At 30.0% G+C, this 20,720-nt stretch overlaps 1 protein-coding gene across 2 annotated transcripts; it reads left to right on the top strand.

The window, feature by feature from the left end:
* Positions 1 to 20,252, top strand: CDC50 (cell cycle control protein 50A). 2 transcript variants are annotated; one of them, XR_010576430.1, is made up of 9 exons: positions 1 to 185; positions 468 to 742; positions 6,005 to 6,209; positions 6,280 to 6,482; positions 6,542 to 6,677; positions 6,744 to 6,909; positions 8,182 to 8,378; positions 8,453 to 8,635; positions 19,523 to 20,252. XR_010576430.1 is itself a non-coding variant. In XM_065508631.1 (7 exons), exons 1-7 carry the CDS (start codon positions 128 to 130, stop codon positions 19,566 to 19,568), a joined length of 1,089 nt encoding a protein of 362 aa, XP_065364703.1. In that variant the 5' UTR covers positions 1 to 127; the 3' UTR covers positions 19,569 to 20,252. The 2 variants fall into 2 exon arrangements, 1 of the variants encoding a protein (XP_065364703.1); XM_065508631.1 differs by lacking the exons at positions 8,182 to 8,378; positions 8,453 to 8,635.
* The last annotated feature ends 468 nt before the right edge of the window (positions 20,253 to 20,720 follow it).

Here is a 20,720-nt window from a genome sequence, read left to right on the forward strand (position 1 = left end):
TTTCTGCTAGCGAAGAAGTGTTTCTTCATTAAAAATACATAAATTTTCTTTTGAATTTTACCAAAATAAAGAAAATCATATTTTACAGAGTTAAAGAAAATTTGTTGATTCCCAGGTTGTGGTAAAAATGGCTTCACAGCCAGTCGAAACTCAAGGGCTTCAACCGAAGTCTAAACGACCTTCAGGTGAGTGTGTGTCTTACAGCGGAAAAAGCTTAAAGAAATCTTTGTCATTTTAACGGGGTGATAAAAACTAACAAACGGAAGGACAGACATGTTCGTATGACTAAGACAACAGTGGGCACATACAATATGTACGAATATTGATTATTTTACTATGTGAAGTTAAAAAAAGGGTGGTGATGAGATAAGACATTTATTTACATTGACTTGCCCACCTTTAAATAGCTACATGTTGTGTTGATTAATATTGTTGTACATTTTTAATTCATTTTTCTCCTCTTGTAGATTCTGCCTTTAAACAACAGCGATTGCCTGCCTGGCAGCCAGTTTTAACAGCTGGCACCGTCCTTCCCACCTTCTTTATCATTGGCATTCTCTTTATACCTGTTGGAGTTGCCCTGCTCTATTTCTCCGATGAAGTTAGTGAACATGTTATCGATTACACCAATTGCATACAAGTGGGCCAAAGCAATTTAACCTGTTCGGAATATTTGGTTACAAACCCAACTGGTGCAACATGTAAATGCCAAATAGATTTTAAATTGGAAAAGGATTTTGTGGTAAGTTTTTTTTGTTTCTTATTGTATAAAAAATTGGTTGAATTTTCTATGTTTTTAAAATTATAATAATTATCTCTATGCGATTGGGGTAATCTATTGGGTTGCTAAAATAAAACTTTTTTTTATTGGTATGTTTGAAAAGCGATAAATTTAACTTTGATAAGGTGAAGTTTAAGAATTCAGTTTAATGAGTATTATTCATAAATTAACAGTGGGAAAGAATCACGTTAATAAGAAATCAACAGTTCTTGATTTAAAGCATGAAATTAAGCGAGCTATAGACCAGGGGTTCTTAAAAGCCTTTGCTTCACGGCTTCATTTTTTTATATCTATATAAATAAAAATCAAATGTCGATCGTTGTAATTGCATCAGTTGAGAACGGCTGCACCGATTTGGTCAATCTTTTAAAGGTTCGTCATAGTCCAACTTAGGTTTTACGGAAATTAAAATTGACGACGACCACTTCTACGACCATTTTTTCCAATTTATCTAAAATCGGAAATCGTAGTAATCCAATTTAAATTTTTACTGAAGGAAAAATCGACCACGCCTACTTTTACACCCACTTTTTTCGATTTATTTAAATTCGTTAAACAGCTCCACCAATTAGGCTTATTTTTTTTTGTAGTAATCCAATTTAAGTTTTTACTAAAAGAACAATTTTCTACGCCAACTTTTTTTTTGGACATATACTTAAAATAAGCTGAACGTCTTTTTAAATGTTTGCAATAGACCTCAAAAGTTTTTTACAGAAACAAAACTAGACCACTCCCATTAATACGTCCACTTATCAAATTCATCTGCAAATATGTGACCAAATGCAGTGACATGGCTGTGATTGGAGTTATTGCGGAGAAGTCACTCAATTTCAAATGGTCCTCTATGTTAGCAGTAACGAAACATTTTGGCGCATTCTTTCATTTGCCATTCATGAAAGACATTCAACTGTTGTTCATTTAGCCATACATGTGGAAAATGGTCAAAGAGTGTACTTTACTGTGGAGAATGTATTACAAAGAAATTTCAATGGCGGAAACAAGGAAATCCAGTTACAGGTATTCCCCATTTATTTTCCACCGACGCATTAGGTCGTATTTACACAGTCCATCCAAGGAACAATGAGTGTTTCTATTTGCGTTTGCTATTAGTCAACGTTTGTGGCCCAACATCATTACACCCTCGGAGATACTGTGCTTTCGTCAAATGCTCATCAAATAAGAACATTGTTTTCGATAATTATCTCAACAGGCTTCCCATCCAAACCGATTGATTTGTAGAGCAAATACAAAGATGTCATGTGTGATGGAACAAACGTTCCATTGTTGAAACGACAACAAAAAGATGCGTACGACAATCTTATGAAAGTTGTGAAAGATTCGAACTTAGGTTTCGTATTTTCGAACATTGAAATCTTAGATAGAAATTAAAATTATTGCAAGTTTTTTTCAAAAATCATCTTCTAACATCAAACAAAATAAAATATGAAAAAAATCAAATTAAAAGTTTAACGTTATAGGGGTAAATATTGAAAACTCTCCCTTCTTCAATTATTGTAATTATAAAAAATTTATAAATTTCAGGGTTTCTAAAAAAAATTTCGAAAATAGATTTTAATCGTTGAATACATTCAAGATTTTAAATTTGTTAGCTAATAAGCTTCATGAAATTAAAATGGTTGCTACTTTGAAATTAATCATAAAAGTAAAAACATGGAGTAAAAGTCAAAGATTTTATAAAAAGTTATTTTTGGGAATACAGAATTTATTTTTTAGTAAGATTTAATTTTAATATGATAAATTACCAATTTAATTATTAATAAATTCACTAACATACAGTGGTTGACAAAACAATGGAAACTTTTCCAAATATTCCATATGTAGCCCAAAATTTAAAATATTTTTTTAAAATAAATTTTTTTTTTAGTATTTTACTTGTATAGTTTTATTTATATAAATTAACTGAAAAATAAACAACATTAGGTCTGTTCATTTACTTTCCCAGAATAAAATCAATAATACAAAACATATGAAATATAAGCTGCTAACTATTACGAGTTCAAAATAGAACTTGTAATCAGTGATGTTAACCGTACGGTAATTACCGTATTGTACGGTAATTTAGTCCTCCGTACGGTAGGCAGGTAATTTCTACATTTGTACGGTAATTTTAAAAAGTTTAAATTTTTAAGAATTATATCGCAAAAGTTATATTTCCATAATGTGTCTACATATGATATACATATTTTGAGGATGATGATAACCAGGGAAACCGGAAATATGCTCTAAAAAAGCGTTTTAGGCGCTTTAAATATGCAGTAAAAACTTTAAAATATGCTCTTAAAATTTAAAAAATATGCTCTTAAAAAAACAAACTTTTACATAATTTTTAACCAAAAAAAATTTACTTAAATTTTCAAATAAAAATCGTTGTCTATTGGATCTGAAAACATTTTTAAATATAGAAAATGTTCTTTCGACATCAACTGATGTTACAGGAGCAAATTTAAAAGACAACATTTCTTTAACACTTAGAATGGTTAAGTTTGAATTAGAACTAAAATTTGATATTTAGATGGAGCTATTATTAAAATAGTGCTTATTTTATATTAAAATAAGTAAGAGAGCTATATTCGGCTGTGCCGAATCTTATATACCCTTCACCTAATTATACTTCAAAATAAAAAATTTAAATATTTTTAGGTGAACAAAAATTTTTTTTCAGTTTTTTCATTTTTTGGATAAAAAAATTTTTCGAATTGTTATTTTAAATTTTAAAAAAAATTTCTGTTTTTTAAATTTTTTTTTTTGGTGAAAGCCATCTATTTTTCAATTTTGAATTTTAAACAAAGGAAGTAAAAACCTGTAACACAACAGCGAAAAATAAGTAAGACAAAATTTGTTTTTGATAAACTCAAAATATGCTATTAAACAGTAAAATATGCTCTAAAAACGCAAAATATTACATAAATATGCTCTTAAAACAAATATATGCAAAAATATGCATTTAAGGGTAAAATATGCAAAAATATGCACTAACAAATCGATGCCAAAATTCTTAAATAGTTCTGAAACGTGTAAATATCTTATCCATGTGCTCATTCGACTCACCAGAAAAAACATGCATTTGCATATTTTGGTTTCCCTGATGATAACCAACTACCGCAAGTCTTTCAAGTATGGATACAAATACAAACAAATTAGTATTAAAAACTGATTGCAAACATTTTTTTGAATCAAATCAAATGCAATCATTAAAAACATTGACGTAAAAAATCCCCAATTGTTCGATACCAATATTTCTGTAATATTAAAATATCCTTTAGTTTTCCATTTCCCAATCAAAATTAGTTTTTGATGGTAAAATGTTCAGTAAAACTTCCCTCATCTATGATGTGAATTTCTTACAAGCATATTGTTTTTTGCAATTTTATTTGCATTTTTGTTATTTCTCTATGTTATACAATTAATTTTTTCCGAATGCAAAAGTCTCTATCTTTTCAAATAATTAATTTTCAAATATTTTTTTTGGAATAATTTCTTCTTGCAATTCATGTGTTCTTACTAATTTTTGAATGCTGAACATGAATTTTACATTTTTCAATCATTTAAAAAAATGAATTACCATGGAAATATTTTACCTTTTTTGTTTTTGGAAAATATAATTTCCATGGCATAACAATTAATGGTTAAAGTTGGAGTTTGCTTAAAAAGTGTCTACTTTTAAAGTGTTTTTTATCTTATGTTGTATTATTAGCCGTTATCTAAATAAATCACGTTAAAAACTGACAGATGGCATAAATGAAATCAAAATAATTAAATTCTATTAAAATTCAAAATCCTCTATCTTATCATTTTTATACATACACATTATTTTGAGAAGAAAATATAAATAATGCAAAATTTTAAAAACAAATTATATGTGAGATTCAGTAGTTGCTTTAAAATAATAATTGTAGCATACCGAATTTTAATAACTCAAGTAATACGCGAAAAAACATTTTTGTGGCTTTCCTGCAGAGTTGTGTTTTTTAAGATAGACAGTTTTGAATACAGGTCTTCGATATATTGAATTATAAAAATAAACCTGTTTCAATAAGAAAATATTATTATTTTTGTACAAAACATTGCATACGGTAATTTTACTTAAAAAACGGTAATTTTTTTAGGGCTGTACGGTAATCGAAATTAGAAAGTTAACATCATTGCTTGTAATAGTTTGCAACGAGAGAGCACTCTCTAAAATTTATACTCTCTTGAATTTTTCTCTACTTGCAAGTTTTTTGAGTTAATGAACGCTTTTCCAGTAACAATTGTTACTAACTAGTAACAACTTTTAGTTATTGAACATAGCTATAATTAATTATATTCTGAAAAAAGGGAACAAAATTAAAAATATTCACTATTTCGCTACTGACAAAACAATGGAAACTTTTAAACTTCTGCAAGAAAGAAGTGTAAAACGAAAATAATATTTAAAAGAAATTCCCAAACATAACTCCTCCAGAGGTTGTTAATAGCCTAAAATTAGAAATAAGTATCCGAACAGTTAGTCGCAGGGCAAATGAGGCTGGTCTTGGTTGCTATCGTCCTGTGAAAAAACCACTCATTTCTAAAAAGAACCGTTCTGCTCGTCCACAATTTGCCAGGGATCATTTAAACTGGTCGATACAGAAATGGAATACTGTCCTCTTTTTCGACGAATCCAATTTAAGAGGCAGTGCCTCTTAAATTGTAAGACGACCAAAGGGAAAAGGATTAGATCAAATAAGACTGTAAAGTTTGGCGGTGGCAATATTATGGTATGGGGATGTTTTTCAGGGCAAGGCATGGCCCCAATTCATATTATAAAAGATACCATGACAGGTGTAGGATACAGAACCATATTAAACGATGTTATGTATCCATACGCTGAGGAAAATATGCCCCTAGTTTGGAGATTCCAACACGACAACGACCCGAAACACACCTCAATGGTTGTAACCGAGATACTACAAAAATGTTAAAATTTTTTTAAAAATTATTTCAGATTTTAGGCCACTAATGAAATATTTGGAAAAGTTTCCATTGTTTTGTCAACCTCTGTATGTTATTGGGGGATAAACTTAAGCACATTCTATTTTTTTCAGTAATTTGAAAGCTTATTGAATCGCTAAGTCGGGATTTAAATATAAAACTATGTTCAACATCTGTATTGTCCCCTATAATCAAGAGTTTATTGTTAATATTTGTACAATAATTTGTTTTAATATCTTTGAATTTTAGGGTAATGTCTATATGTATTATGGTCTTAGTAACTACTATCAAAATCATAGACGTTATGTGAAATCTCGCGATGATGATCAGCTTTTGGGTCGTCTCTCACTTACACCATCTACAGACTGTATACCATTTGCTTATGACGATATCGATACTGGAGTACAAAAGCCTATAGCGCCATGTGGAGCCATAGCAAATTCATTATTTAATGGTAATATCTTAAACGGACTAAGCATATTTTTATTGCTTATAATTTATTATTGTATTTACAAATATTTCAGATACATTAACTTTAAACTATGGTACTGTTTTAGTACCTTTACTAAATACCGGTATTGCATGGCCTTCTGATAAACAAATCAAATTTCGTAATCCCGAAGGTAATTTGGAATCTATATTAAGAGATCATTATGCTAAACCTAAATTCTGGACTAAGCAATTGTGGGAATTGGACAAGGAAAATCCCGATAACAATGGTTTTCAAGTATGTTTAACTTAATTTAACAAATAAATATATCAACTACAGTTATTTGATTTTCACAGAATGAAGATTTAATTGTTTGGATGCGTACAGCTGCTTTGCCCAGTTTTCGTAAATTATATCGACGCATAGATCATTCCAAGACTAATTTTGAAAATGGTCTTAAAAGTGGCCAATATTCTTTATATATTGATTATCGTATGTGTTAACTATGTGTTATGTTCATTTAAAGAAACATTGTAATTTTGTATGTTTTTTTTTCAGAATATCCCGTTTCGGCTTTTGATGGTTCCAAGAAAATGATTTTGTCGACCACATCTTTGTTGGGTGGAAAAAATCCCTTCTTGGGAATTGCTTATATTGTAGTCGGTTGTATTTGTCTTATATTGGGCATTGCATTGCTTATCATACATATTAAATGTAGTAAAAGGTTTGTTGTTATAAACTAATACACTATTTTCTTTTTATTTATTTATTTTTGCACACTCATTTCGTCTCAGAGTTAGAGAAGAATGTTAGGGGGAATATATACAAATGCTTTAATGTGCCTTTAACAGTATTTGCTTTTTAGAGAAATAAAAACGTTGTGTATACAAATTGGTACATAACTTTTTTGTTTCCAATTGCATGTTTTTAAGCTTAATTGCTTCATTTTATTTGCTAGCGATAAGAAAATACCATTAATGGTAAAATTTTAATGATTTGTTACGATTGTATTTTTGCTCGGTATTGTTCTAGGTCTCATTTGGCCAAAAATTGGCAACTCAGTGACATCTCTGCTGTAGTTGAAAATTCTTTCTGGGCTAAAAATTATGGTTGATACAGCTGTCGCTGAGTTGAAAATCTCTTGCCAGTGGGACTCGGGTCGTTCAGGAGCGAAGATACAATTATCATGGGAACGATACAATTTTGTAGAGAACTGCGCCGAACCGTTGAAAAACGTTCTGTCCGTTATAAAATTGCCAGCTTAAGTTGACATCTTTTATTAATTTCATAATATTGCCCAAATTTTATATTTTCCATTAGCCGATTTTAAGCAGTCTCCGAAATTGTTAATCCGTCACCGCCTCCGTGAAGTTTGGTCGGTTGTGGTCTCAGCTGCTTTGTCAACCGAAAGTTTTTATGCAAAACTTGAATTGAAAATATTATATTCAATTTCCGATTAGATAAAAAATCTGGCATCGTCCAAAATGTTGCCAAATATCAAGACTTTTATATAAAGAAAAAACCTAACTCAAACCATTAAGAACTCATATATTATTGCAAAATTAAGAAAGTAGTAGATATTTAACAAGTCGGTAATGCCGAACTTTCAACTTATAGTAAAATATCTTCTGTGTGTGTTTTATGTGAAAGTCAGACTTGAGCACAGAGTCGCATTAAATGTTAAATTGAAGTCTAATATTTTGGTTACACTAACTTTATCTAAATATTTCTTATTTTCTTTGGATTAGACCGAATATTAGGTTCGGATTTGGCCTGAAAAAATGGGGGCTAATTCTCGCATTTGTAATATAAATAAATTTTTGAGTAAAAACTCGTTCGTTATGGAAAGCCATCATTATAAATTTCTATACATTTTATTCGATAAAGAATAAATGAATTAAATTCGTTTACGAATGCGAGAGTTAGCCCCCTGGTTTCGGTAAAAATGTAGTTATTTGTGTTGTCTCCAATCGTTCATTTGCTTAAACCTTTGTAGAGTTACCGACGTCACTTCTGATTTACTCCACAAGGATTATCAATGATTTCCTTCACTTACATACATTCACCAGAGAAAACCCCCACCAACGAAATTCCTTATGGTAAAAAATACAACAGCACGTTGGCGTTACAGTACAGATGTCATTAGAAGATACAACTAAACCATAAAATCATCCTATTGGATTTGCATTAAATGTTTGTAACTTTGAAAAAGTCCTTAATTTAAAAGAAATCTAAGTTTTCCCTATTTGTGTGTTGTCACTTTTTAGGTCATTTATTTCCACAGCACTTACAATTCCCTTATTGCCAGTTCATAAATTTCCCTGCTCAATTTCCTATAGTGTTACAGTGAATAGTAGATTCTTAATTTCAAGTTTCAATTGTATTTTTTAAGGACGCGCTTGGAAACAGCACGTTGAGTATACAGGTTTAACCTTTTGAACATCAAAAATGTAAGTTATTAATAAACTTGTGGTCTCTTAATGAAATATTTATTAAAAAGTATATTTTTTTGTTAATCTATGTATATATTTAATAGAAACACAAAATTCCCTTTATACGCATTATGGCCCTGTTAAATGTTAGGTTTTGTAACTATACAAAACTAAATATATTTTTTTCTCTTGAATGAAACAATATTTTGACCTGAAAAAATGCATGCAGTGTTAAATTAGAAAATAAGATAATATAATTAATTCCTTTCAATTATTTTAAATATTCCTAATGAATGCTAATAGAACAAATTTAAAATTTGTTTGACCAAATGAAAACAATCGCCTGGAATTTGGAAAACGCTTTAAGAAATTAAACTGTTTTCATAAAAACTAACTAACGACTTATGGACATGTCATAACGTTTTTAGAAACTCTTAATCGTTATGAGTGTCGCACCGAGGTTTAAAGTGGAAATATAGAGGGACAATATTGAATAAATATATTTCTGCAAGACAGTTGGAATACTTGAAGGAGCAATCACAGCAATACTCATTTAGCTAAACGCTTAGAACAACCACGACTTTAAATTTGATGCTAGTCAAGTAGCCTTCTGGTACCTGATATACACAATATGGGCGCTGGAGATACTACAGTCCAGTCTGCTTCTCTACAAAATCTCCAATACTATCCTGTGGTAATTGCTGATTGGTGATTTCACCTCTAAGGATAGTTCCGAATCCTGCCTTGCAAGATTGTTCGTCATTTCGTTACCTTCAATTGTCGTACATTCGTACATCGATGTGATCCACCAACACTCCTAGAGCCCGCTTACAGTCATATACCAGCTTGAATTTGATCCTGTGACCTGTGATCGCCAGTATGCCTGCTAAAAGACTGAACGACATTCTATGAATGAATGTCAATTTCACTTCAATATTCAGTGCAAAATCCAATGATTCTAGGTGGAGTTATTTAATCAGAAAATGAAATTCTAACAGATATTCCTAAAAGCTCTCTCTTCTCTCTGCCTTTAATACCAACATGAGATGATTGGGCCGCGAACTATGACCTTCGGGACGACGCGATTTCAATCTACACTGACGGCTCAAAGGTCTCGGTGAACTTTATCATACTGCCTGACACTAGCATTGTTTTCCAGCCATCGATATTTGACCATACTCTTGCATAAAGGGATATTAATACTCCCTTGGAATATGAATCATATTTGGCCCTAAGGGCTTGATTCTAAATAAATGAAAATAAATAAATAAATCGAATTTGATAGATGAAAGATGGGCGCTTGGAGAGACGGAACTCAGCAGGTCTAATATCATCATTTATAGACTATCCGAAATACTTTCATCTCTCTGGCAAAGGAAAGGATCAATACTCTTTTGGCTCTTGGCATAAAATTCGATCAGACTTCTTACGTGTATAAATACTGGGCACTATATGATTTTATATATGTCGAAACGATTGGGTTACCCTATTTATAACTAACTGTCGAAGTTTTTTTAGATGAGGAGGAAGAATCGGTACAACACTTCTATGTGACTGCGTAGATTAGTGCATTTTGGTGGTACTGGTCTCTTTCATTATCTGGACAGTCTCAGAAATGTGTCACTGATGAATATGATTAGATTTGTCAGAAGTAACGGTGGTTCTCATCGTCCGGATTAGGGAGAACGATTATTCTTTTTTCATGTATAATTCAATTTATACGTGAAATTTTCGAAGGGTACAAGGGTCCTAGTGAACCAGCTAATTTAGGAGCAACGTAACCTAACCACTCGAACATTTTTATGAAAATAGCAATAATGTAATTGTTTGAAAATATTTTTACAAGTAGGGAAATCTATGTTCTATACGACTAGAACACTCATAATAACGTTGAATATTTGCTAAAAGTTATATTCCTAGTGTATGTACTTTTTTGTTTGTATTTATTTTTTTTGCTAATTTTAATCACCATTAAATATTTTATGAAATAAACCTTTATTTCAACCGAAATGCATGCATGGTATTCTTAATAAGCATGAGTCACTAAAATTTATACAAATTTAGATTTTTCTTAAAAATGTTTGGAAATTTTTATTTTAACATGAGCATCCGTTTTGCTAAATCGTTTCTATTTCTGGCATAACTTACTCCAAATAAAATGCATATTTTTAAATATACGTACGTAAGCTCGAACATTTTCTGATATTGGATTTAATTTTTTAATAACAGATTAAAAATAACACAATAAAAAAAATTTATGAAACACATAAAAAACACGTCACCATTTTTTACACTTTTTACAAAATCTGACCCACGTTTGTGAGCGGACAGATAACAATTAAATGACAGATCTACCCAAATACATTTTTATACCCTTCACCTTAACTAACTTACATACACGATTCATACATCAATATCTCCGGAATGATATAAGGAAAAAACCAGGACAACCTCGATTTTGACCTATATCTGGATTATTAAATCATTAATATATAGATACCTGAGACCATAGTAAGTTGGACCTACAATGTGTCAAAATCGGAAAAATGTTTTTTAACCCTTTTTTTCACCAATAGTTTTTTTCGCTAAATGTTAAAAAAATAATTGAAATAAAAAAAAAAAAAATTTAAAAAATTTAATTTTGTTTACCCAAAAATATTTAAATTTTTATTTTGAAGTATAATTTGGTGAAGGGTATATAAGATTCGTCAGACCCGAATTTACACTCTTACTTGTTTTAGTAAAATTTTTATACAGTTATACAGTTTTTATACAGTTACTATTTTTACAAAATATGACCCACTGCCCACGTTTGTGAGCGGACAGATCTACCCCAATAAATTTTTTTTATTAAAATTTGTGCGCAGTAATGAACTAATTTAGGGCGGCTTTTGGCTTGAAGTTTAAATTGCAATTAATAATCAGATTAGTAAATATAAAATCAATATGATTTGAATCAAGTTAAATTCTTGGCCTAATCTAAGAAGAGTCTCGTCCAGGAACTGCCACATCGACCTTTACCTTCGTTTAGAAAACCGTAATCCTCGAACTCAACTCCTGAGTTTAATGGTCTCCGCCAAAATCCAACTTAAGTTATGTGTGTATTGAGAAAATAAATTAGAAAAATCAAAAAAATTGCGACCAGCTATTTAGGGACAAATATTTGTTTTTTTTTTATCGAATGAATTCGATAGTGCCAAAACATAAGGATCTAGGGGTATGAAATTTAGTATTAATCTCACTCAACGCAAAATGCAAATATAACTGATATTTCATTTCAAAAACTTTGAAAGCTTTTTAAAATAATTTAAGTACGTTTTTTAGCAACTTACATGAGCTTTCGAAATGAAAAATCAGTAATATTTGCATTTTTGCGATAATTGCCTTGGGGCATGCTTAAGCATTAGAGTGTTAATATTTTTAGTTGCTCAAAAATATTTTGAAAAATCGGTAATCGGTGTTTGCTGTTTTGAATATTTTCTAATAATAAAAATATAATTACATATCGCTCATTTGCTGCAACAACGTCATAACTCAAAATACGGGTGTTTTTCATATAGTTTTATCCATAGAGAAACATAGAGCGGAAACTAGGAAAAAACTCAAACAAAAAAAAATACTCAAAATAATCACACATACGAGTGTTGTTTTTGTTTTCACATAGTTTGTTCTACTAATACATTCTCAGCACTTAGGTTTCTGACAACTGAGTTAGGTCTTTGACAGCAGACTTTCCGCTCTATGTCTATTCTCTATGGTTTTATCAGTTTTAAAAAAAGTCAATTATTTTTAGTATGAGAGTGTCTTTTTGTTGTAAACGTCAAAATAAAAATTCATATTTTCTCGTATATTTGACAAGTAAAAATTTGGGTTAAATACAGATTAGAAAGATATTAGTATCTACTATTTAAATCAGGTTTTATTTCAGAAATCGCATGATTTGTTGAAAATTTATTTAAGAAATGGTAAAATGTCATAAAACATTCAAAGTCGTTTTTCTCGAAACGACTTTTTTTGAATTATGACGTTGTTGCAGCAAATGAGCGATATATAAAAGTTAATAAATAAGTTTATTTAAAAAAATTGTTTGTCATGTTGCTGAAAAAACGTATGTCTTCGTGGTGAATATATATGAATTGACACAGCTGAATAAAACACACCCTCAAAAGTGAGTAAACACCACAAATTATTTGATTTTTTTAAGATAATGAAATTCATAAAATCTAACCACCTATTCTAATTTAAAAGTTTCGGTTTGTTGGAGATTGGGCTGAATAATAAAATCGGGTTTAAAAAGGGATTTAAGACGGACTATAATGATTTTCGTGATTTAAAAAAAATAAACAAATTCACTTTTGAGGCTGTGTGTTTATTTGTGGAAATATTTAAAAAATTAATTGAGAATCACATGGAATACATTAAACAATTTTGTCCCTAATTAGCTGGCCACCATTGCATATCAAATAATATATTTTCAAGTCTTTTAAATCTTCCTTAGCACTGGAATGATCCATTTTTTATGTTTTCCTACATAAATATTTGTTCTCAGCTTTTTGAACTTTCGGATTTATTGCAGAGATAAACCCGCCACTATTGGCCACTTAAACTAGCAAATACAACGACCCAAGAACAATATTCGTAGATAAAACTTAATTTAATCTCAAATCTTCAAGTCAAAACCCCGCCCTTAGTGTGACACATTAAATTTATAACTATTGAACAAACATTTAATCTGTCATTTTTGTGCAATAAAAACAATAAACAGAATTGGTTATTACTAAAACCATCGTTTGTTTTAAACTTTAATATTACTGCATTTTATTTGATTGAAATAATAAATAGTTTAAATTAAATTTTTATAAATAAAACTGGCTTCACGTGTACACTCATTGTTAAAGAATTTTGCGGTTACTATAGTTCAAATGAGCATTGTAAAATGTAACTTTTTAACAAACGAGTAAAAAGTTTTGCTACTTGAGCGATCTTAAAAACACTCTGATTGTTTTATTATTTTATAAAAAAATTCTCAATCGATTGAGTACTGTTGAGTTTGAGTCGTTTTTTGCTACTCGTGACAAAAATAATCTAAAATGGTACCAAGAAATTCCGTTGAAATTTATTTATTAATTTTAATGTTTTAATAAGCTTGAGTTTTTGTTACAAATGCTTTAAATCGGTTATATTTGGGTTATTGCTCCTGAGCAATACATATTTATTGCTCTTTTGATCCATGTTTATAAATACTCATTTGGTTAGATTTGCGGTACAACCGTGAGTTTGCGGTTAATGTAACGTACTTGTATAATTTATTTTTAAACTTTCTAAGAAATATTGTGGTTTTATTATTTTTTTCTCTTCAAAGTTTGACTAGGTTTTGTCTGACATATAGAGGAACGTTTTGCTGTAACATCTAGTATCAGAAGACTCACACTTCTATACCTATATACCAATAATATTAATGGTCAGTGCCATCTACATATTTTAAAATATTTTTTGCAGAAAGACTGATTGATAATTGTACATTCTGTGGAAGATATTTGTTGCCACGCCTATTGTCTTTTAACAAATGATCTAACTTGTAAAACAGGAGGCTACATTAGTTGTTGGAAATTTCTTAAAAACGTCTTATACACATCTGCTCAAAATAATAGATACACCAAAATTTATTTTTTAAAAACGAAAAAAAATAATGGTATATTGTAAAATTATAAAAAAAATTCAGTCGATTTTTATTTATAGTTAAAAGGAGAGTAAAAAACAAAAACAAAATATTTCATAATTAATAATAAATATTATAATGTAAATTAAATTTCTTAAATTTCGAAAAATTTGGTGCTCATAATAATAGATACATTTTTAAAAATTCTTATTAAACAAAAGCTAATAAATTTTATCTTAAAAAAATTAGTTTATTATTAAAGTAAAGCTAGTATCCAGTATATCCACCTTTGTTTTGTAAAACTTTCTCCACTCTTCTGGGCATACTGGATATCAAGTTCTGACACTTCTCCAATGGAATCTCGTACCATATTTTTTGCGTTTTCTCCCATAAATCGTCTTTATTTTTGAAAACTTCCTTCGAAAGCCTTATCTTTAATTCACTCCACAAGTTTTCTATTGGGTTTAAATCAGGGGATTGGCTGGGCCAGCTTAAAACAGGTACGTTATTCTCCAAGAACCAGTTTTTAACTAATCTTGAACTATGTTTTGGGTCGTTGTCCTGCTGGAATGTCCATATTAATGGCATATTTTCCGATGCATATGGAAGCATTACGTTTTCCAATATGTCTCTATACCCACTAGCATTCATGGTATCTTCTATTCGGAATATCGGACCAACACCATTCCATGAAAAGCAACCCCAAACCATTATGTTTCCCCCGCCATGTTTTACCGTCTTTTTTGTAAATTTAACGTGGAATTCTTTTCCTTTTGGTCGGCGTACATTTCTTTGGCAGTCGTTTCCAAACAAATTTATTTTTGTTTCGTCGCTCCATAAAATATTTCTCCATTTTTTTTCGCCTTCACACCCGGACCATTGTAAGTGCTCTTTAGCAAATTCTAATCTTGTCTTGATATTTTTTTGGCGCCTTAGTGGCACTTTTCTGGCAATTCTTCCCGGCAATTTAGCTTGTAAAAGACGACGACGAACTGTTTGTGGACTGATTTCGTTACATAGCTCCGCAGAAATAGCTTTCGATGATATGAAAGGGTCTTTTTTAACCATAAGGACGATCCGCCTATCTGTTTCTGGACTGGTTTTCTTTGGTCTACCGCGAGTTTCTCTTTTTTGTTTTTTAGATAAAGCATTTTGGACAAAATGTAAAGATCTTCCTATGCTCTTTGCTATTTCCCGTAATGATTTTCCTTGATTTCTCATCGTTTGAACAATTTTTTTCTCATCTTCGGTACAATGATGATTTCGTCCCATTTTCTTCAAAAGAGTCCTATTTTTTATAAAATTGTTGCTAAAATTTAAATTCTACTTACTGTTTCACGTAAATAGGAACAAAAAATTGCACAAAAAAAAAATTGTATATAAACAAATTACAAATTACTGATGTGTATCTATTTTTATGAGCAAATAATTTTTTGTAATTCAAATAAATTCGTTTTTAAAAATCAACATGAAAGCAAATAGTTGCCAGATTTTTGACTGACATGACATTGCCAGATAGAAATTTTAATAATATGATGTATTCTTAACGCTTGCGAGGAAATTTTCAATGTTACCGCCATTTAAATTTTTTCCAATTAGGTGTATCTATTATTTTGAGCAGATGTGTATACAAAAAACATCATGACATGTCATGACATTAGCTTAAAAATAAGTTTACTTTCAAAATACTTAATTTAGTGAGCAATCTTCCCGTACTATTCAGTTTCAGAGATAATGATGAAATATCATGGAGTCGTACAATATAAAGTGTCATCACCTGATGACTTTTGCATAAAGAATTTCCACTGACATTGTCGATAAGACACAATTTCCAGATGGATAGCAATGAAGCAGCATGACGACCACTTAGTATTCCATTGGAGAGTAGGGCAGAATCAAAATATTTTGAAAATAAATCTGCCATTTATTACCTACCGGCTGTTTCACTTTACGTGAAATTTCACTTGGGCTTAGTAGAAGAAAGAGAAATCGAGTTTATGTTTGACAAATGAGATGTCCTACTTGTACATTGCATCATATTTTCTAGAATTTCTGGAAAAAAAACTATTTTTGTTGTCTATTAATATTTCATACTACAGATGAAATTCCTTCACTCTTTTGATTTCAATTAGTTTTTTTAATTTTTTTATTTTATGTTCCGTACAATCCCTTTGACAAACTTTTCAAGGAAAGTCTTTGCGAAATTTGTTACCTGGTCCACATTTTCTAGAGATGTATGGATTTGTTTTATTCATGGTCTAAAAATATAATTTTGTAATCTCACTCAAGACTTCCATAGATGGTCACCATGTCCACGTTAACACTAGTTAAGCTTTCTTTGTACAAAGGTACAAACTAGCCCTTTCTCGAAACAATGTGTGCAGAATGGTTATCGAAATTGATAAGAGAGTGATAGATGTTTTCTGGTGTTCTTCTCGGTATGTTTTCCGAGCAATGTGTACTGAGGTATTTTTTATATTTGAGCCAATTAATTATTGTGCCTGCCATCGCTAAATTACCAATCGGGGATACAATTCCTCGGGGGCTCAATAAATTAACAATAGTGGGTGAGTGATCTGAAGATAGTTCCAGCGAGGGTACAACTTGAATCATTTCTCTAAAGTCAATAACATCTGGTATTTTTAGTGGATCAGTGGCCAGTAAGTAGGTTGGTCACATACAAACTCATTTTAGAAATTGTATCAAACAAAACGCGACCTTTAGGGGTAATCAGTCGCGATCACCAGAATGTGTGCACAGCATTATAATCGCCAGCAGGCAGGAAACAGAGCTGCTGTAATTGACTTTCTGTAATTGAAATTCTAGGGGGTGAGTATATCGATGAAATCACAAAGTTTCGATGAAAATCTTCAAGACAGACCATAGTAGCTGGAAGATAATCTTCGCAAAGATCACACATTAAGTAGTGTTTGATTCGAGCTTTTATTAAAATTGTCGAGCCTACCTCTGGGATCATTGGTATCATATATTACATATCCATTTGTTCGAAATGAACTTCTGGACGTCAAATGAGTTTCAGGAACCAGCATTACATCAATTTGTTGACTTCTTAAAAAAATCGAGTTCGTTTTTGTGTTGCCGTTTGCATTCCAGAAACATATTTTCACACAGTTCATGGTTTATTTATGATGGCTTGCAATAACATAGATTGCATTTTAAGCATTTCCGTGCATCATATTGCTCATAGAAATGGTGAAATTGTTAACCGATTTCACTAGGGTCTCTACTGTATCTTCAAGTCGACTAAAATTAGAAGATGTTAGGGTTATTGTTATTTCCAAGTGGTGTTTGATTTGTTCTTAGAACACTAGCGTATGAACCTTTATTATTTGTGGGTTGCGAGATTTGGGGGTAATGAATATCTACGAGGTTCGTTGATAGCACGGGATAAATACTAGATTTGTGTGTCAAAGTTCGTTTATCATTGGCATATGCTGGGCATCTTCAATAATTTGCTGTGTGATTTCCGCCACAATTGCTGCATTTTTATACCCTTCACCTTCGTGAGAAGGGTATATATAAGTTTGTCATTCCGTTTGTAATTTCTACATTTTTCATTTCCGACCCTATAAAGTATATATTCAGGATCCTTATAGATAGCGGAGTCGATTATGCCATGTCCGTCTGTTGAAATCAATTTTCTGAAGATCCCAAATATCTTCGGGATCCAAACCTTCAATAATTCTGTCAGACATGCTTTCGAGAAGTTTCCTATTTTATATTCAGCAAAATCGGTCAACAAATGGCTGAGATATGAAGAAAAAAACCAAGTCATTAATATAGATAATAGGATATCTACTGATAGATATTTTAAAGATCTTTGACGTATATAAAACCATAGTAAGTTGCACCTACAATGGGTCAAAATCGGAAAAAATATTTTTTAAACCGAATTTTTTTTTCATAAAAAAAAAATTTAAAAACCAACAATTTTTTTAAAGTTTTTAAAAAAATAACAAATCGAAAAAAAAAAATTTCCAAAAAATGAAAAAAACTACTTTGGAAAAAAAAAATAAATTTTGTTTACCTAAAAATATTAAAAATTTGTATTTTGAAGTATAATTTGCTGAAGGGTATATAAGATTCGGCACAGCCGAATATACATAGTTCTTACTTGTTCTCTATTAGAATAGTACTTTATGTATTATGTTCTCTAATGAATATAAAGAAATAAAGCTTATATGGATTCGATTGAGTGGGAAATCACAAGTTTTAAATAAAATTTATTCAGAAAATTTATAAACCGAAAGTTTCACTAAAATCAGACATCTTCAACCCTTAAATCGTGAAGGTCAAAGGTCAAATTTTGCAATATTTGGAATTTCTAATGAAAATATATCGAAATATATGTATATTTTTGGTTGGATTTTTATGAAAGTTTAGAAAAATATAACTTTAACTCCTACATTTACAATAATAGTGGAATAATCTATATTAACCCTTAAACATACTTGGGGCCAAAATGACTCTAAACTTCTAAAATCATAAACAACTTTTTCAATTGGGCTTTTTCTAGCATATTTTCATTATTATGTAATATGTTATTGACAGTTTTACTGAACGGATTACTAGAAATGATTTGAGAAAAGTTTTCATTAATTTTTGATGATGATGAGAAAGTAAAGAAAAGTCACTATATGTTGCATTAAGTTAAACTCATTCTTTCATTATTGCTAGAGAAATACTGATTGAATTTGATTATGAATAGCAACCGTATTTTACAGATTTGGCTACATCTCATCACTCTTTCCAATTCCAAATATAAAAAAACGGCTAGCTGGAAAAATATACTGAGATTAAGTCCAAATTCAATGCATATTTTACAGACAATGACCAATACCACTACATGGAAGAGGTAGTAAGATATCCAATAAACATCGACGCAAAATGTGAATATATATCTTAAAGGGTATTATGTTGAATAATGAAAACCAACAAACAACCCTCGTATATCCTTTTTAAAACCGCCGCAAATTGCAATAAATTTATATCAGAGATTATTATTATTTTTTCTATTGTATTTTTTTTAGTATTGAATATTTCATATTATGTATGTATATATTTATGAAGTTTAATATTAAGATAACATTTTAAAATGTGCATGCTTAAATATTAATATTTATAAAAAATATTAGTTTAGTCGGACACTCCTCTAGCCCGCATATTTCAATAAATTGGATTTTAGTAAACGAATTATTACATATTTTTTTATATTTTCTTTACAGTAATGCGGAAATGATCAATGTCAATCCTCGTACACCATATTCATAAATGATAACAGACAAAACATGTTAAAGTATAAGAAAGATTTGTATTTCTTTTAAACATACTACAAATTCAAGTTATTAATTTTATTATTTCAATCATTATCTTGGTTTGTTGTCGCACTCCTCTCCTCCCTGTTTCAGTTTTCTTTTTGTACGAGTATTTTTTACAAGCCTTTCTTCTACACTTCAGACATTTGTGCAGTCAGACAGACGAGGATTATCATGGAAACTTTGAAAAACAAGGTTATTAATGTTGTCTTGACGTATAAAAGTGTAATTTATTATTTTATTGTATTATTTTAAACTTACTTTATTTTTAAACTTTTTAAAATTCAGAATTCTTCAATTATTTTATTAAAAAACCGTTTAGTTATTATTTTTGTTATCGGGCTTAGTGTCATTTCCAAAAATAGTACCAAAAATCAACAGCATCATCAAAAATTTGGAAATGGGCCTATAGTTAAGTACATACTAAATAATGTTAAAAATTATTTTTTGTTATTTTCTTTTAAAGTTTAAATGTATTACACACCTACACAACTAAATATACATAAATATATAGTAAATACATACTATAGTATTAAATAAATATATTAAGCACCTTATTTATTACAAATAAAATTCACTTGTGATCTTTTAAACTACAAAAATGAATACGAACTAATAAAATATTGAACTTAAAGTACAATTTATTTAATTTTTTTATTTTAAAATAAATAAAAACCGAACTGAGGTTGACCTCAGTTCCATAGAATGTTATAAATATATAATTTGTAAATATAAAATACAAAAAATATTTCTACCTATGTCCGTTATAGACTCTGAAACCATCCAACCGATTAGCTATAAACTGGTATCATTGTAAAGAAAATTTTCTAAATATGGTTTTAAACACCTAAAATACTAAATTAGGTCCATTCGCTCCATTCTTAAAGAAGATTTTCGAATTTTCTCATACAAACATTTTTCATCTAATGCACATGGTCCGAATGAATTAAAAAACGGCTGGACCGATTTTAATGAAATTTTCAGGGAATCATAAGAATAGCCTAGCGGGTTAGATTTTTGATTTTCGGTATGTGATAAACAATTTTGTTCACTCTTGCATATTAGGTGCATGAATAAGAAATTTCCATACTAAATTTTTGAATTCATT

Source organism: Calliphora vicina, chromosome 4 (assembly GCF_958450345.1).
Source record: "Calliphora vicina chromosome 4, idCalVici1.1, whole genome shotgun sequence".
In the NCBI taxonomy this organism is placed as follows: domain Eukaryota; kingdom Metazoa; phylum Arthropoda; class Insecta; order Diptera; family Calliphoridae; genus Calliphora; species Calliphora vicina.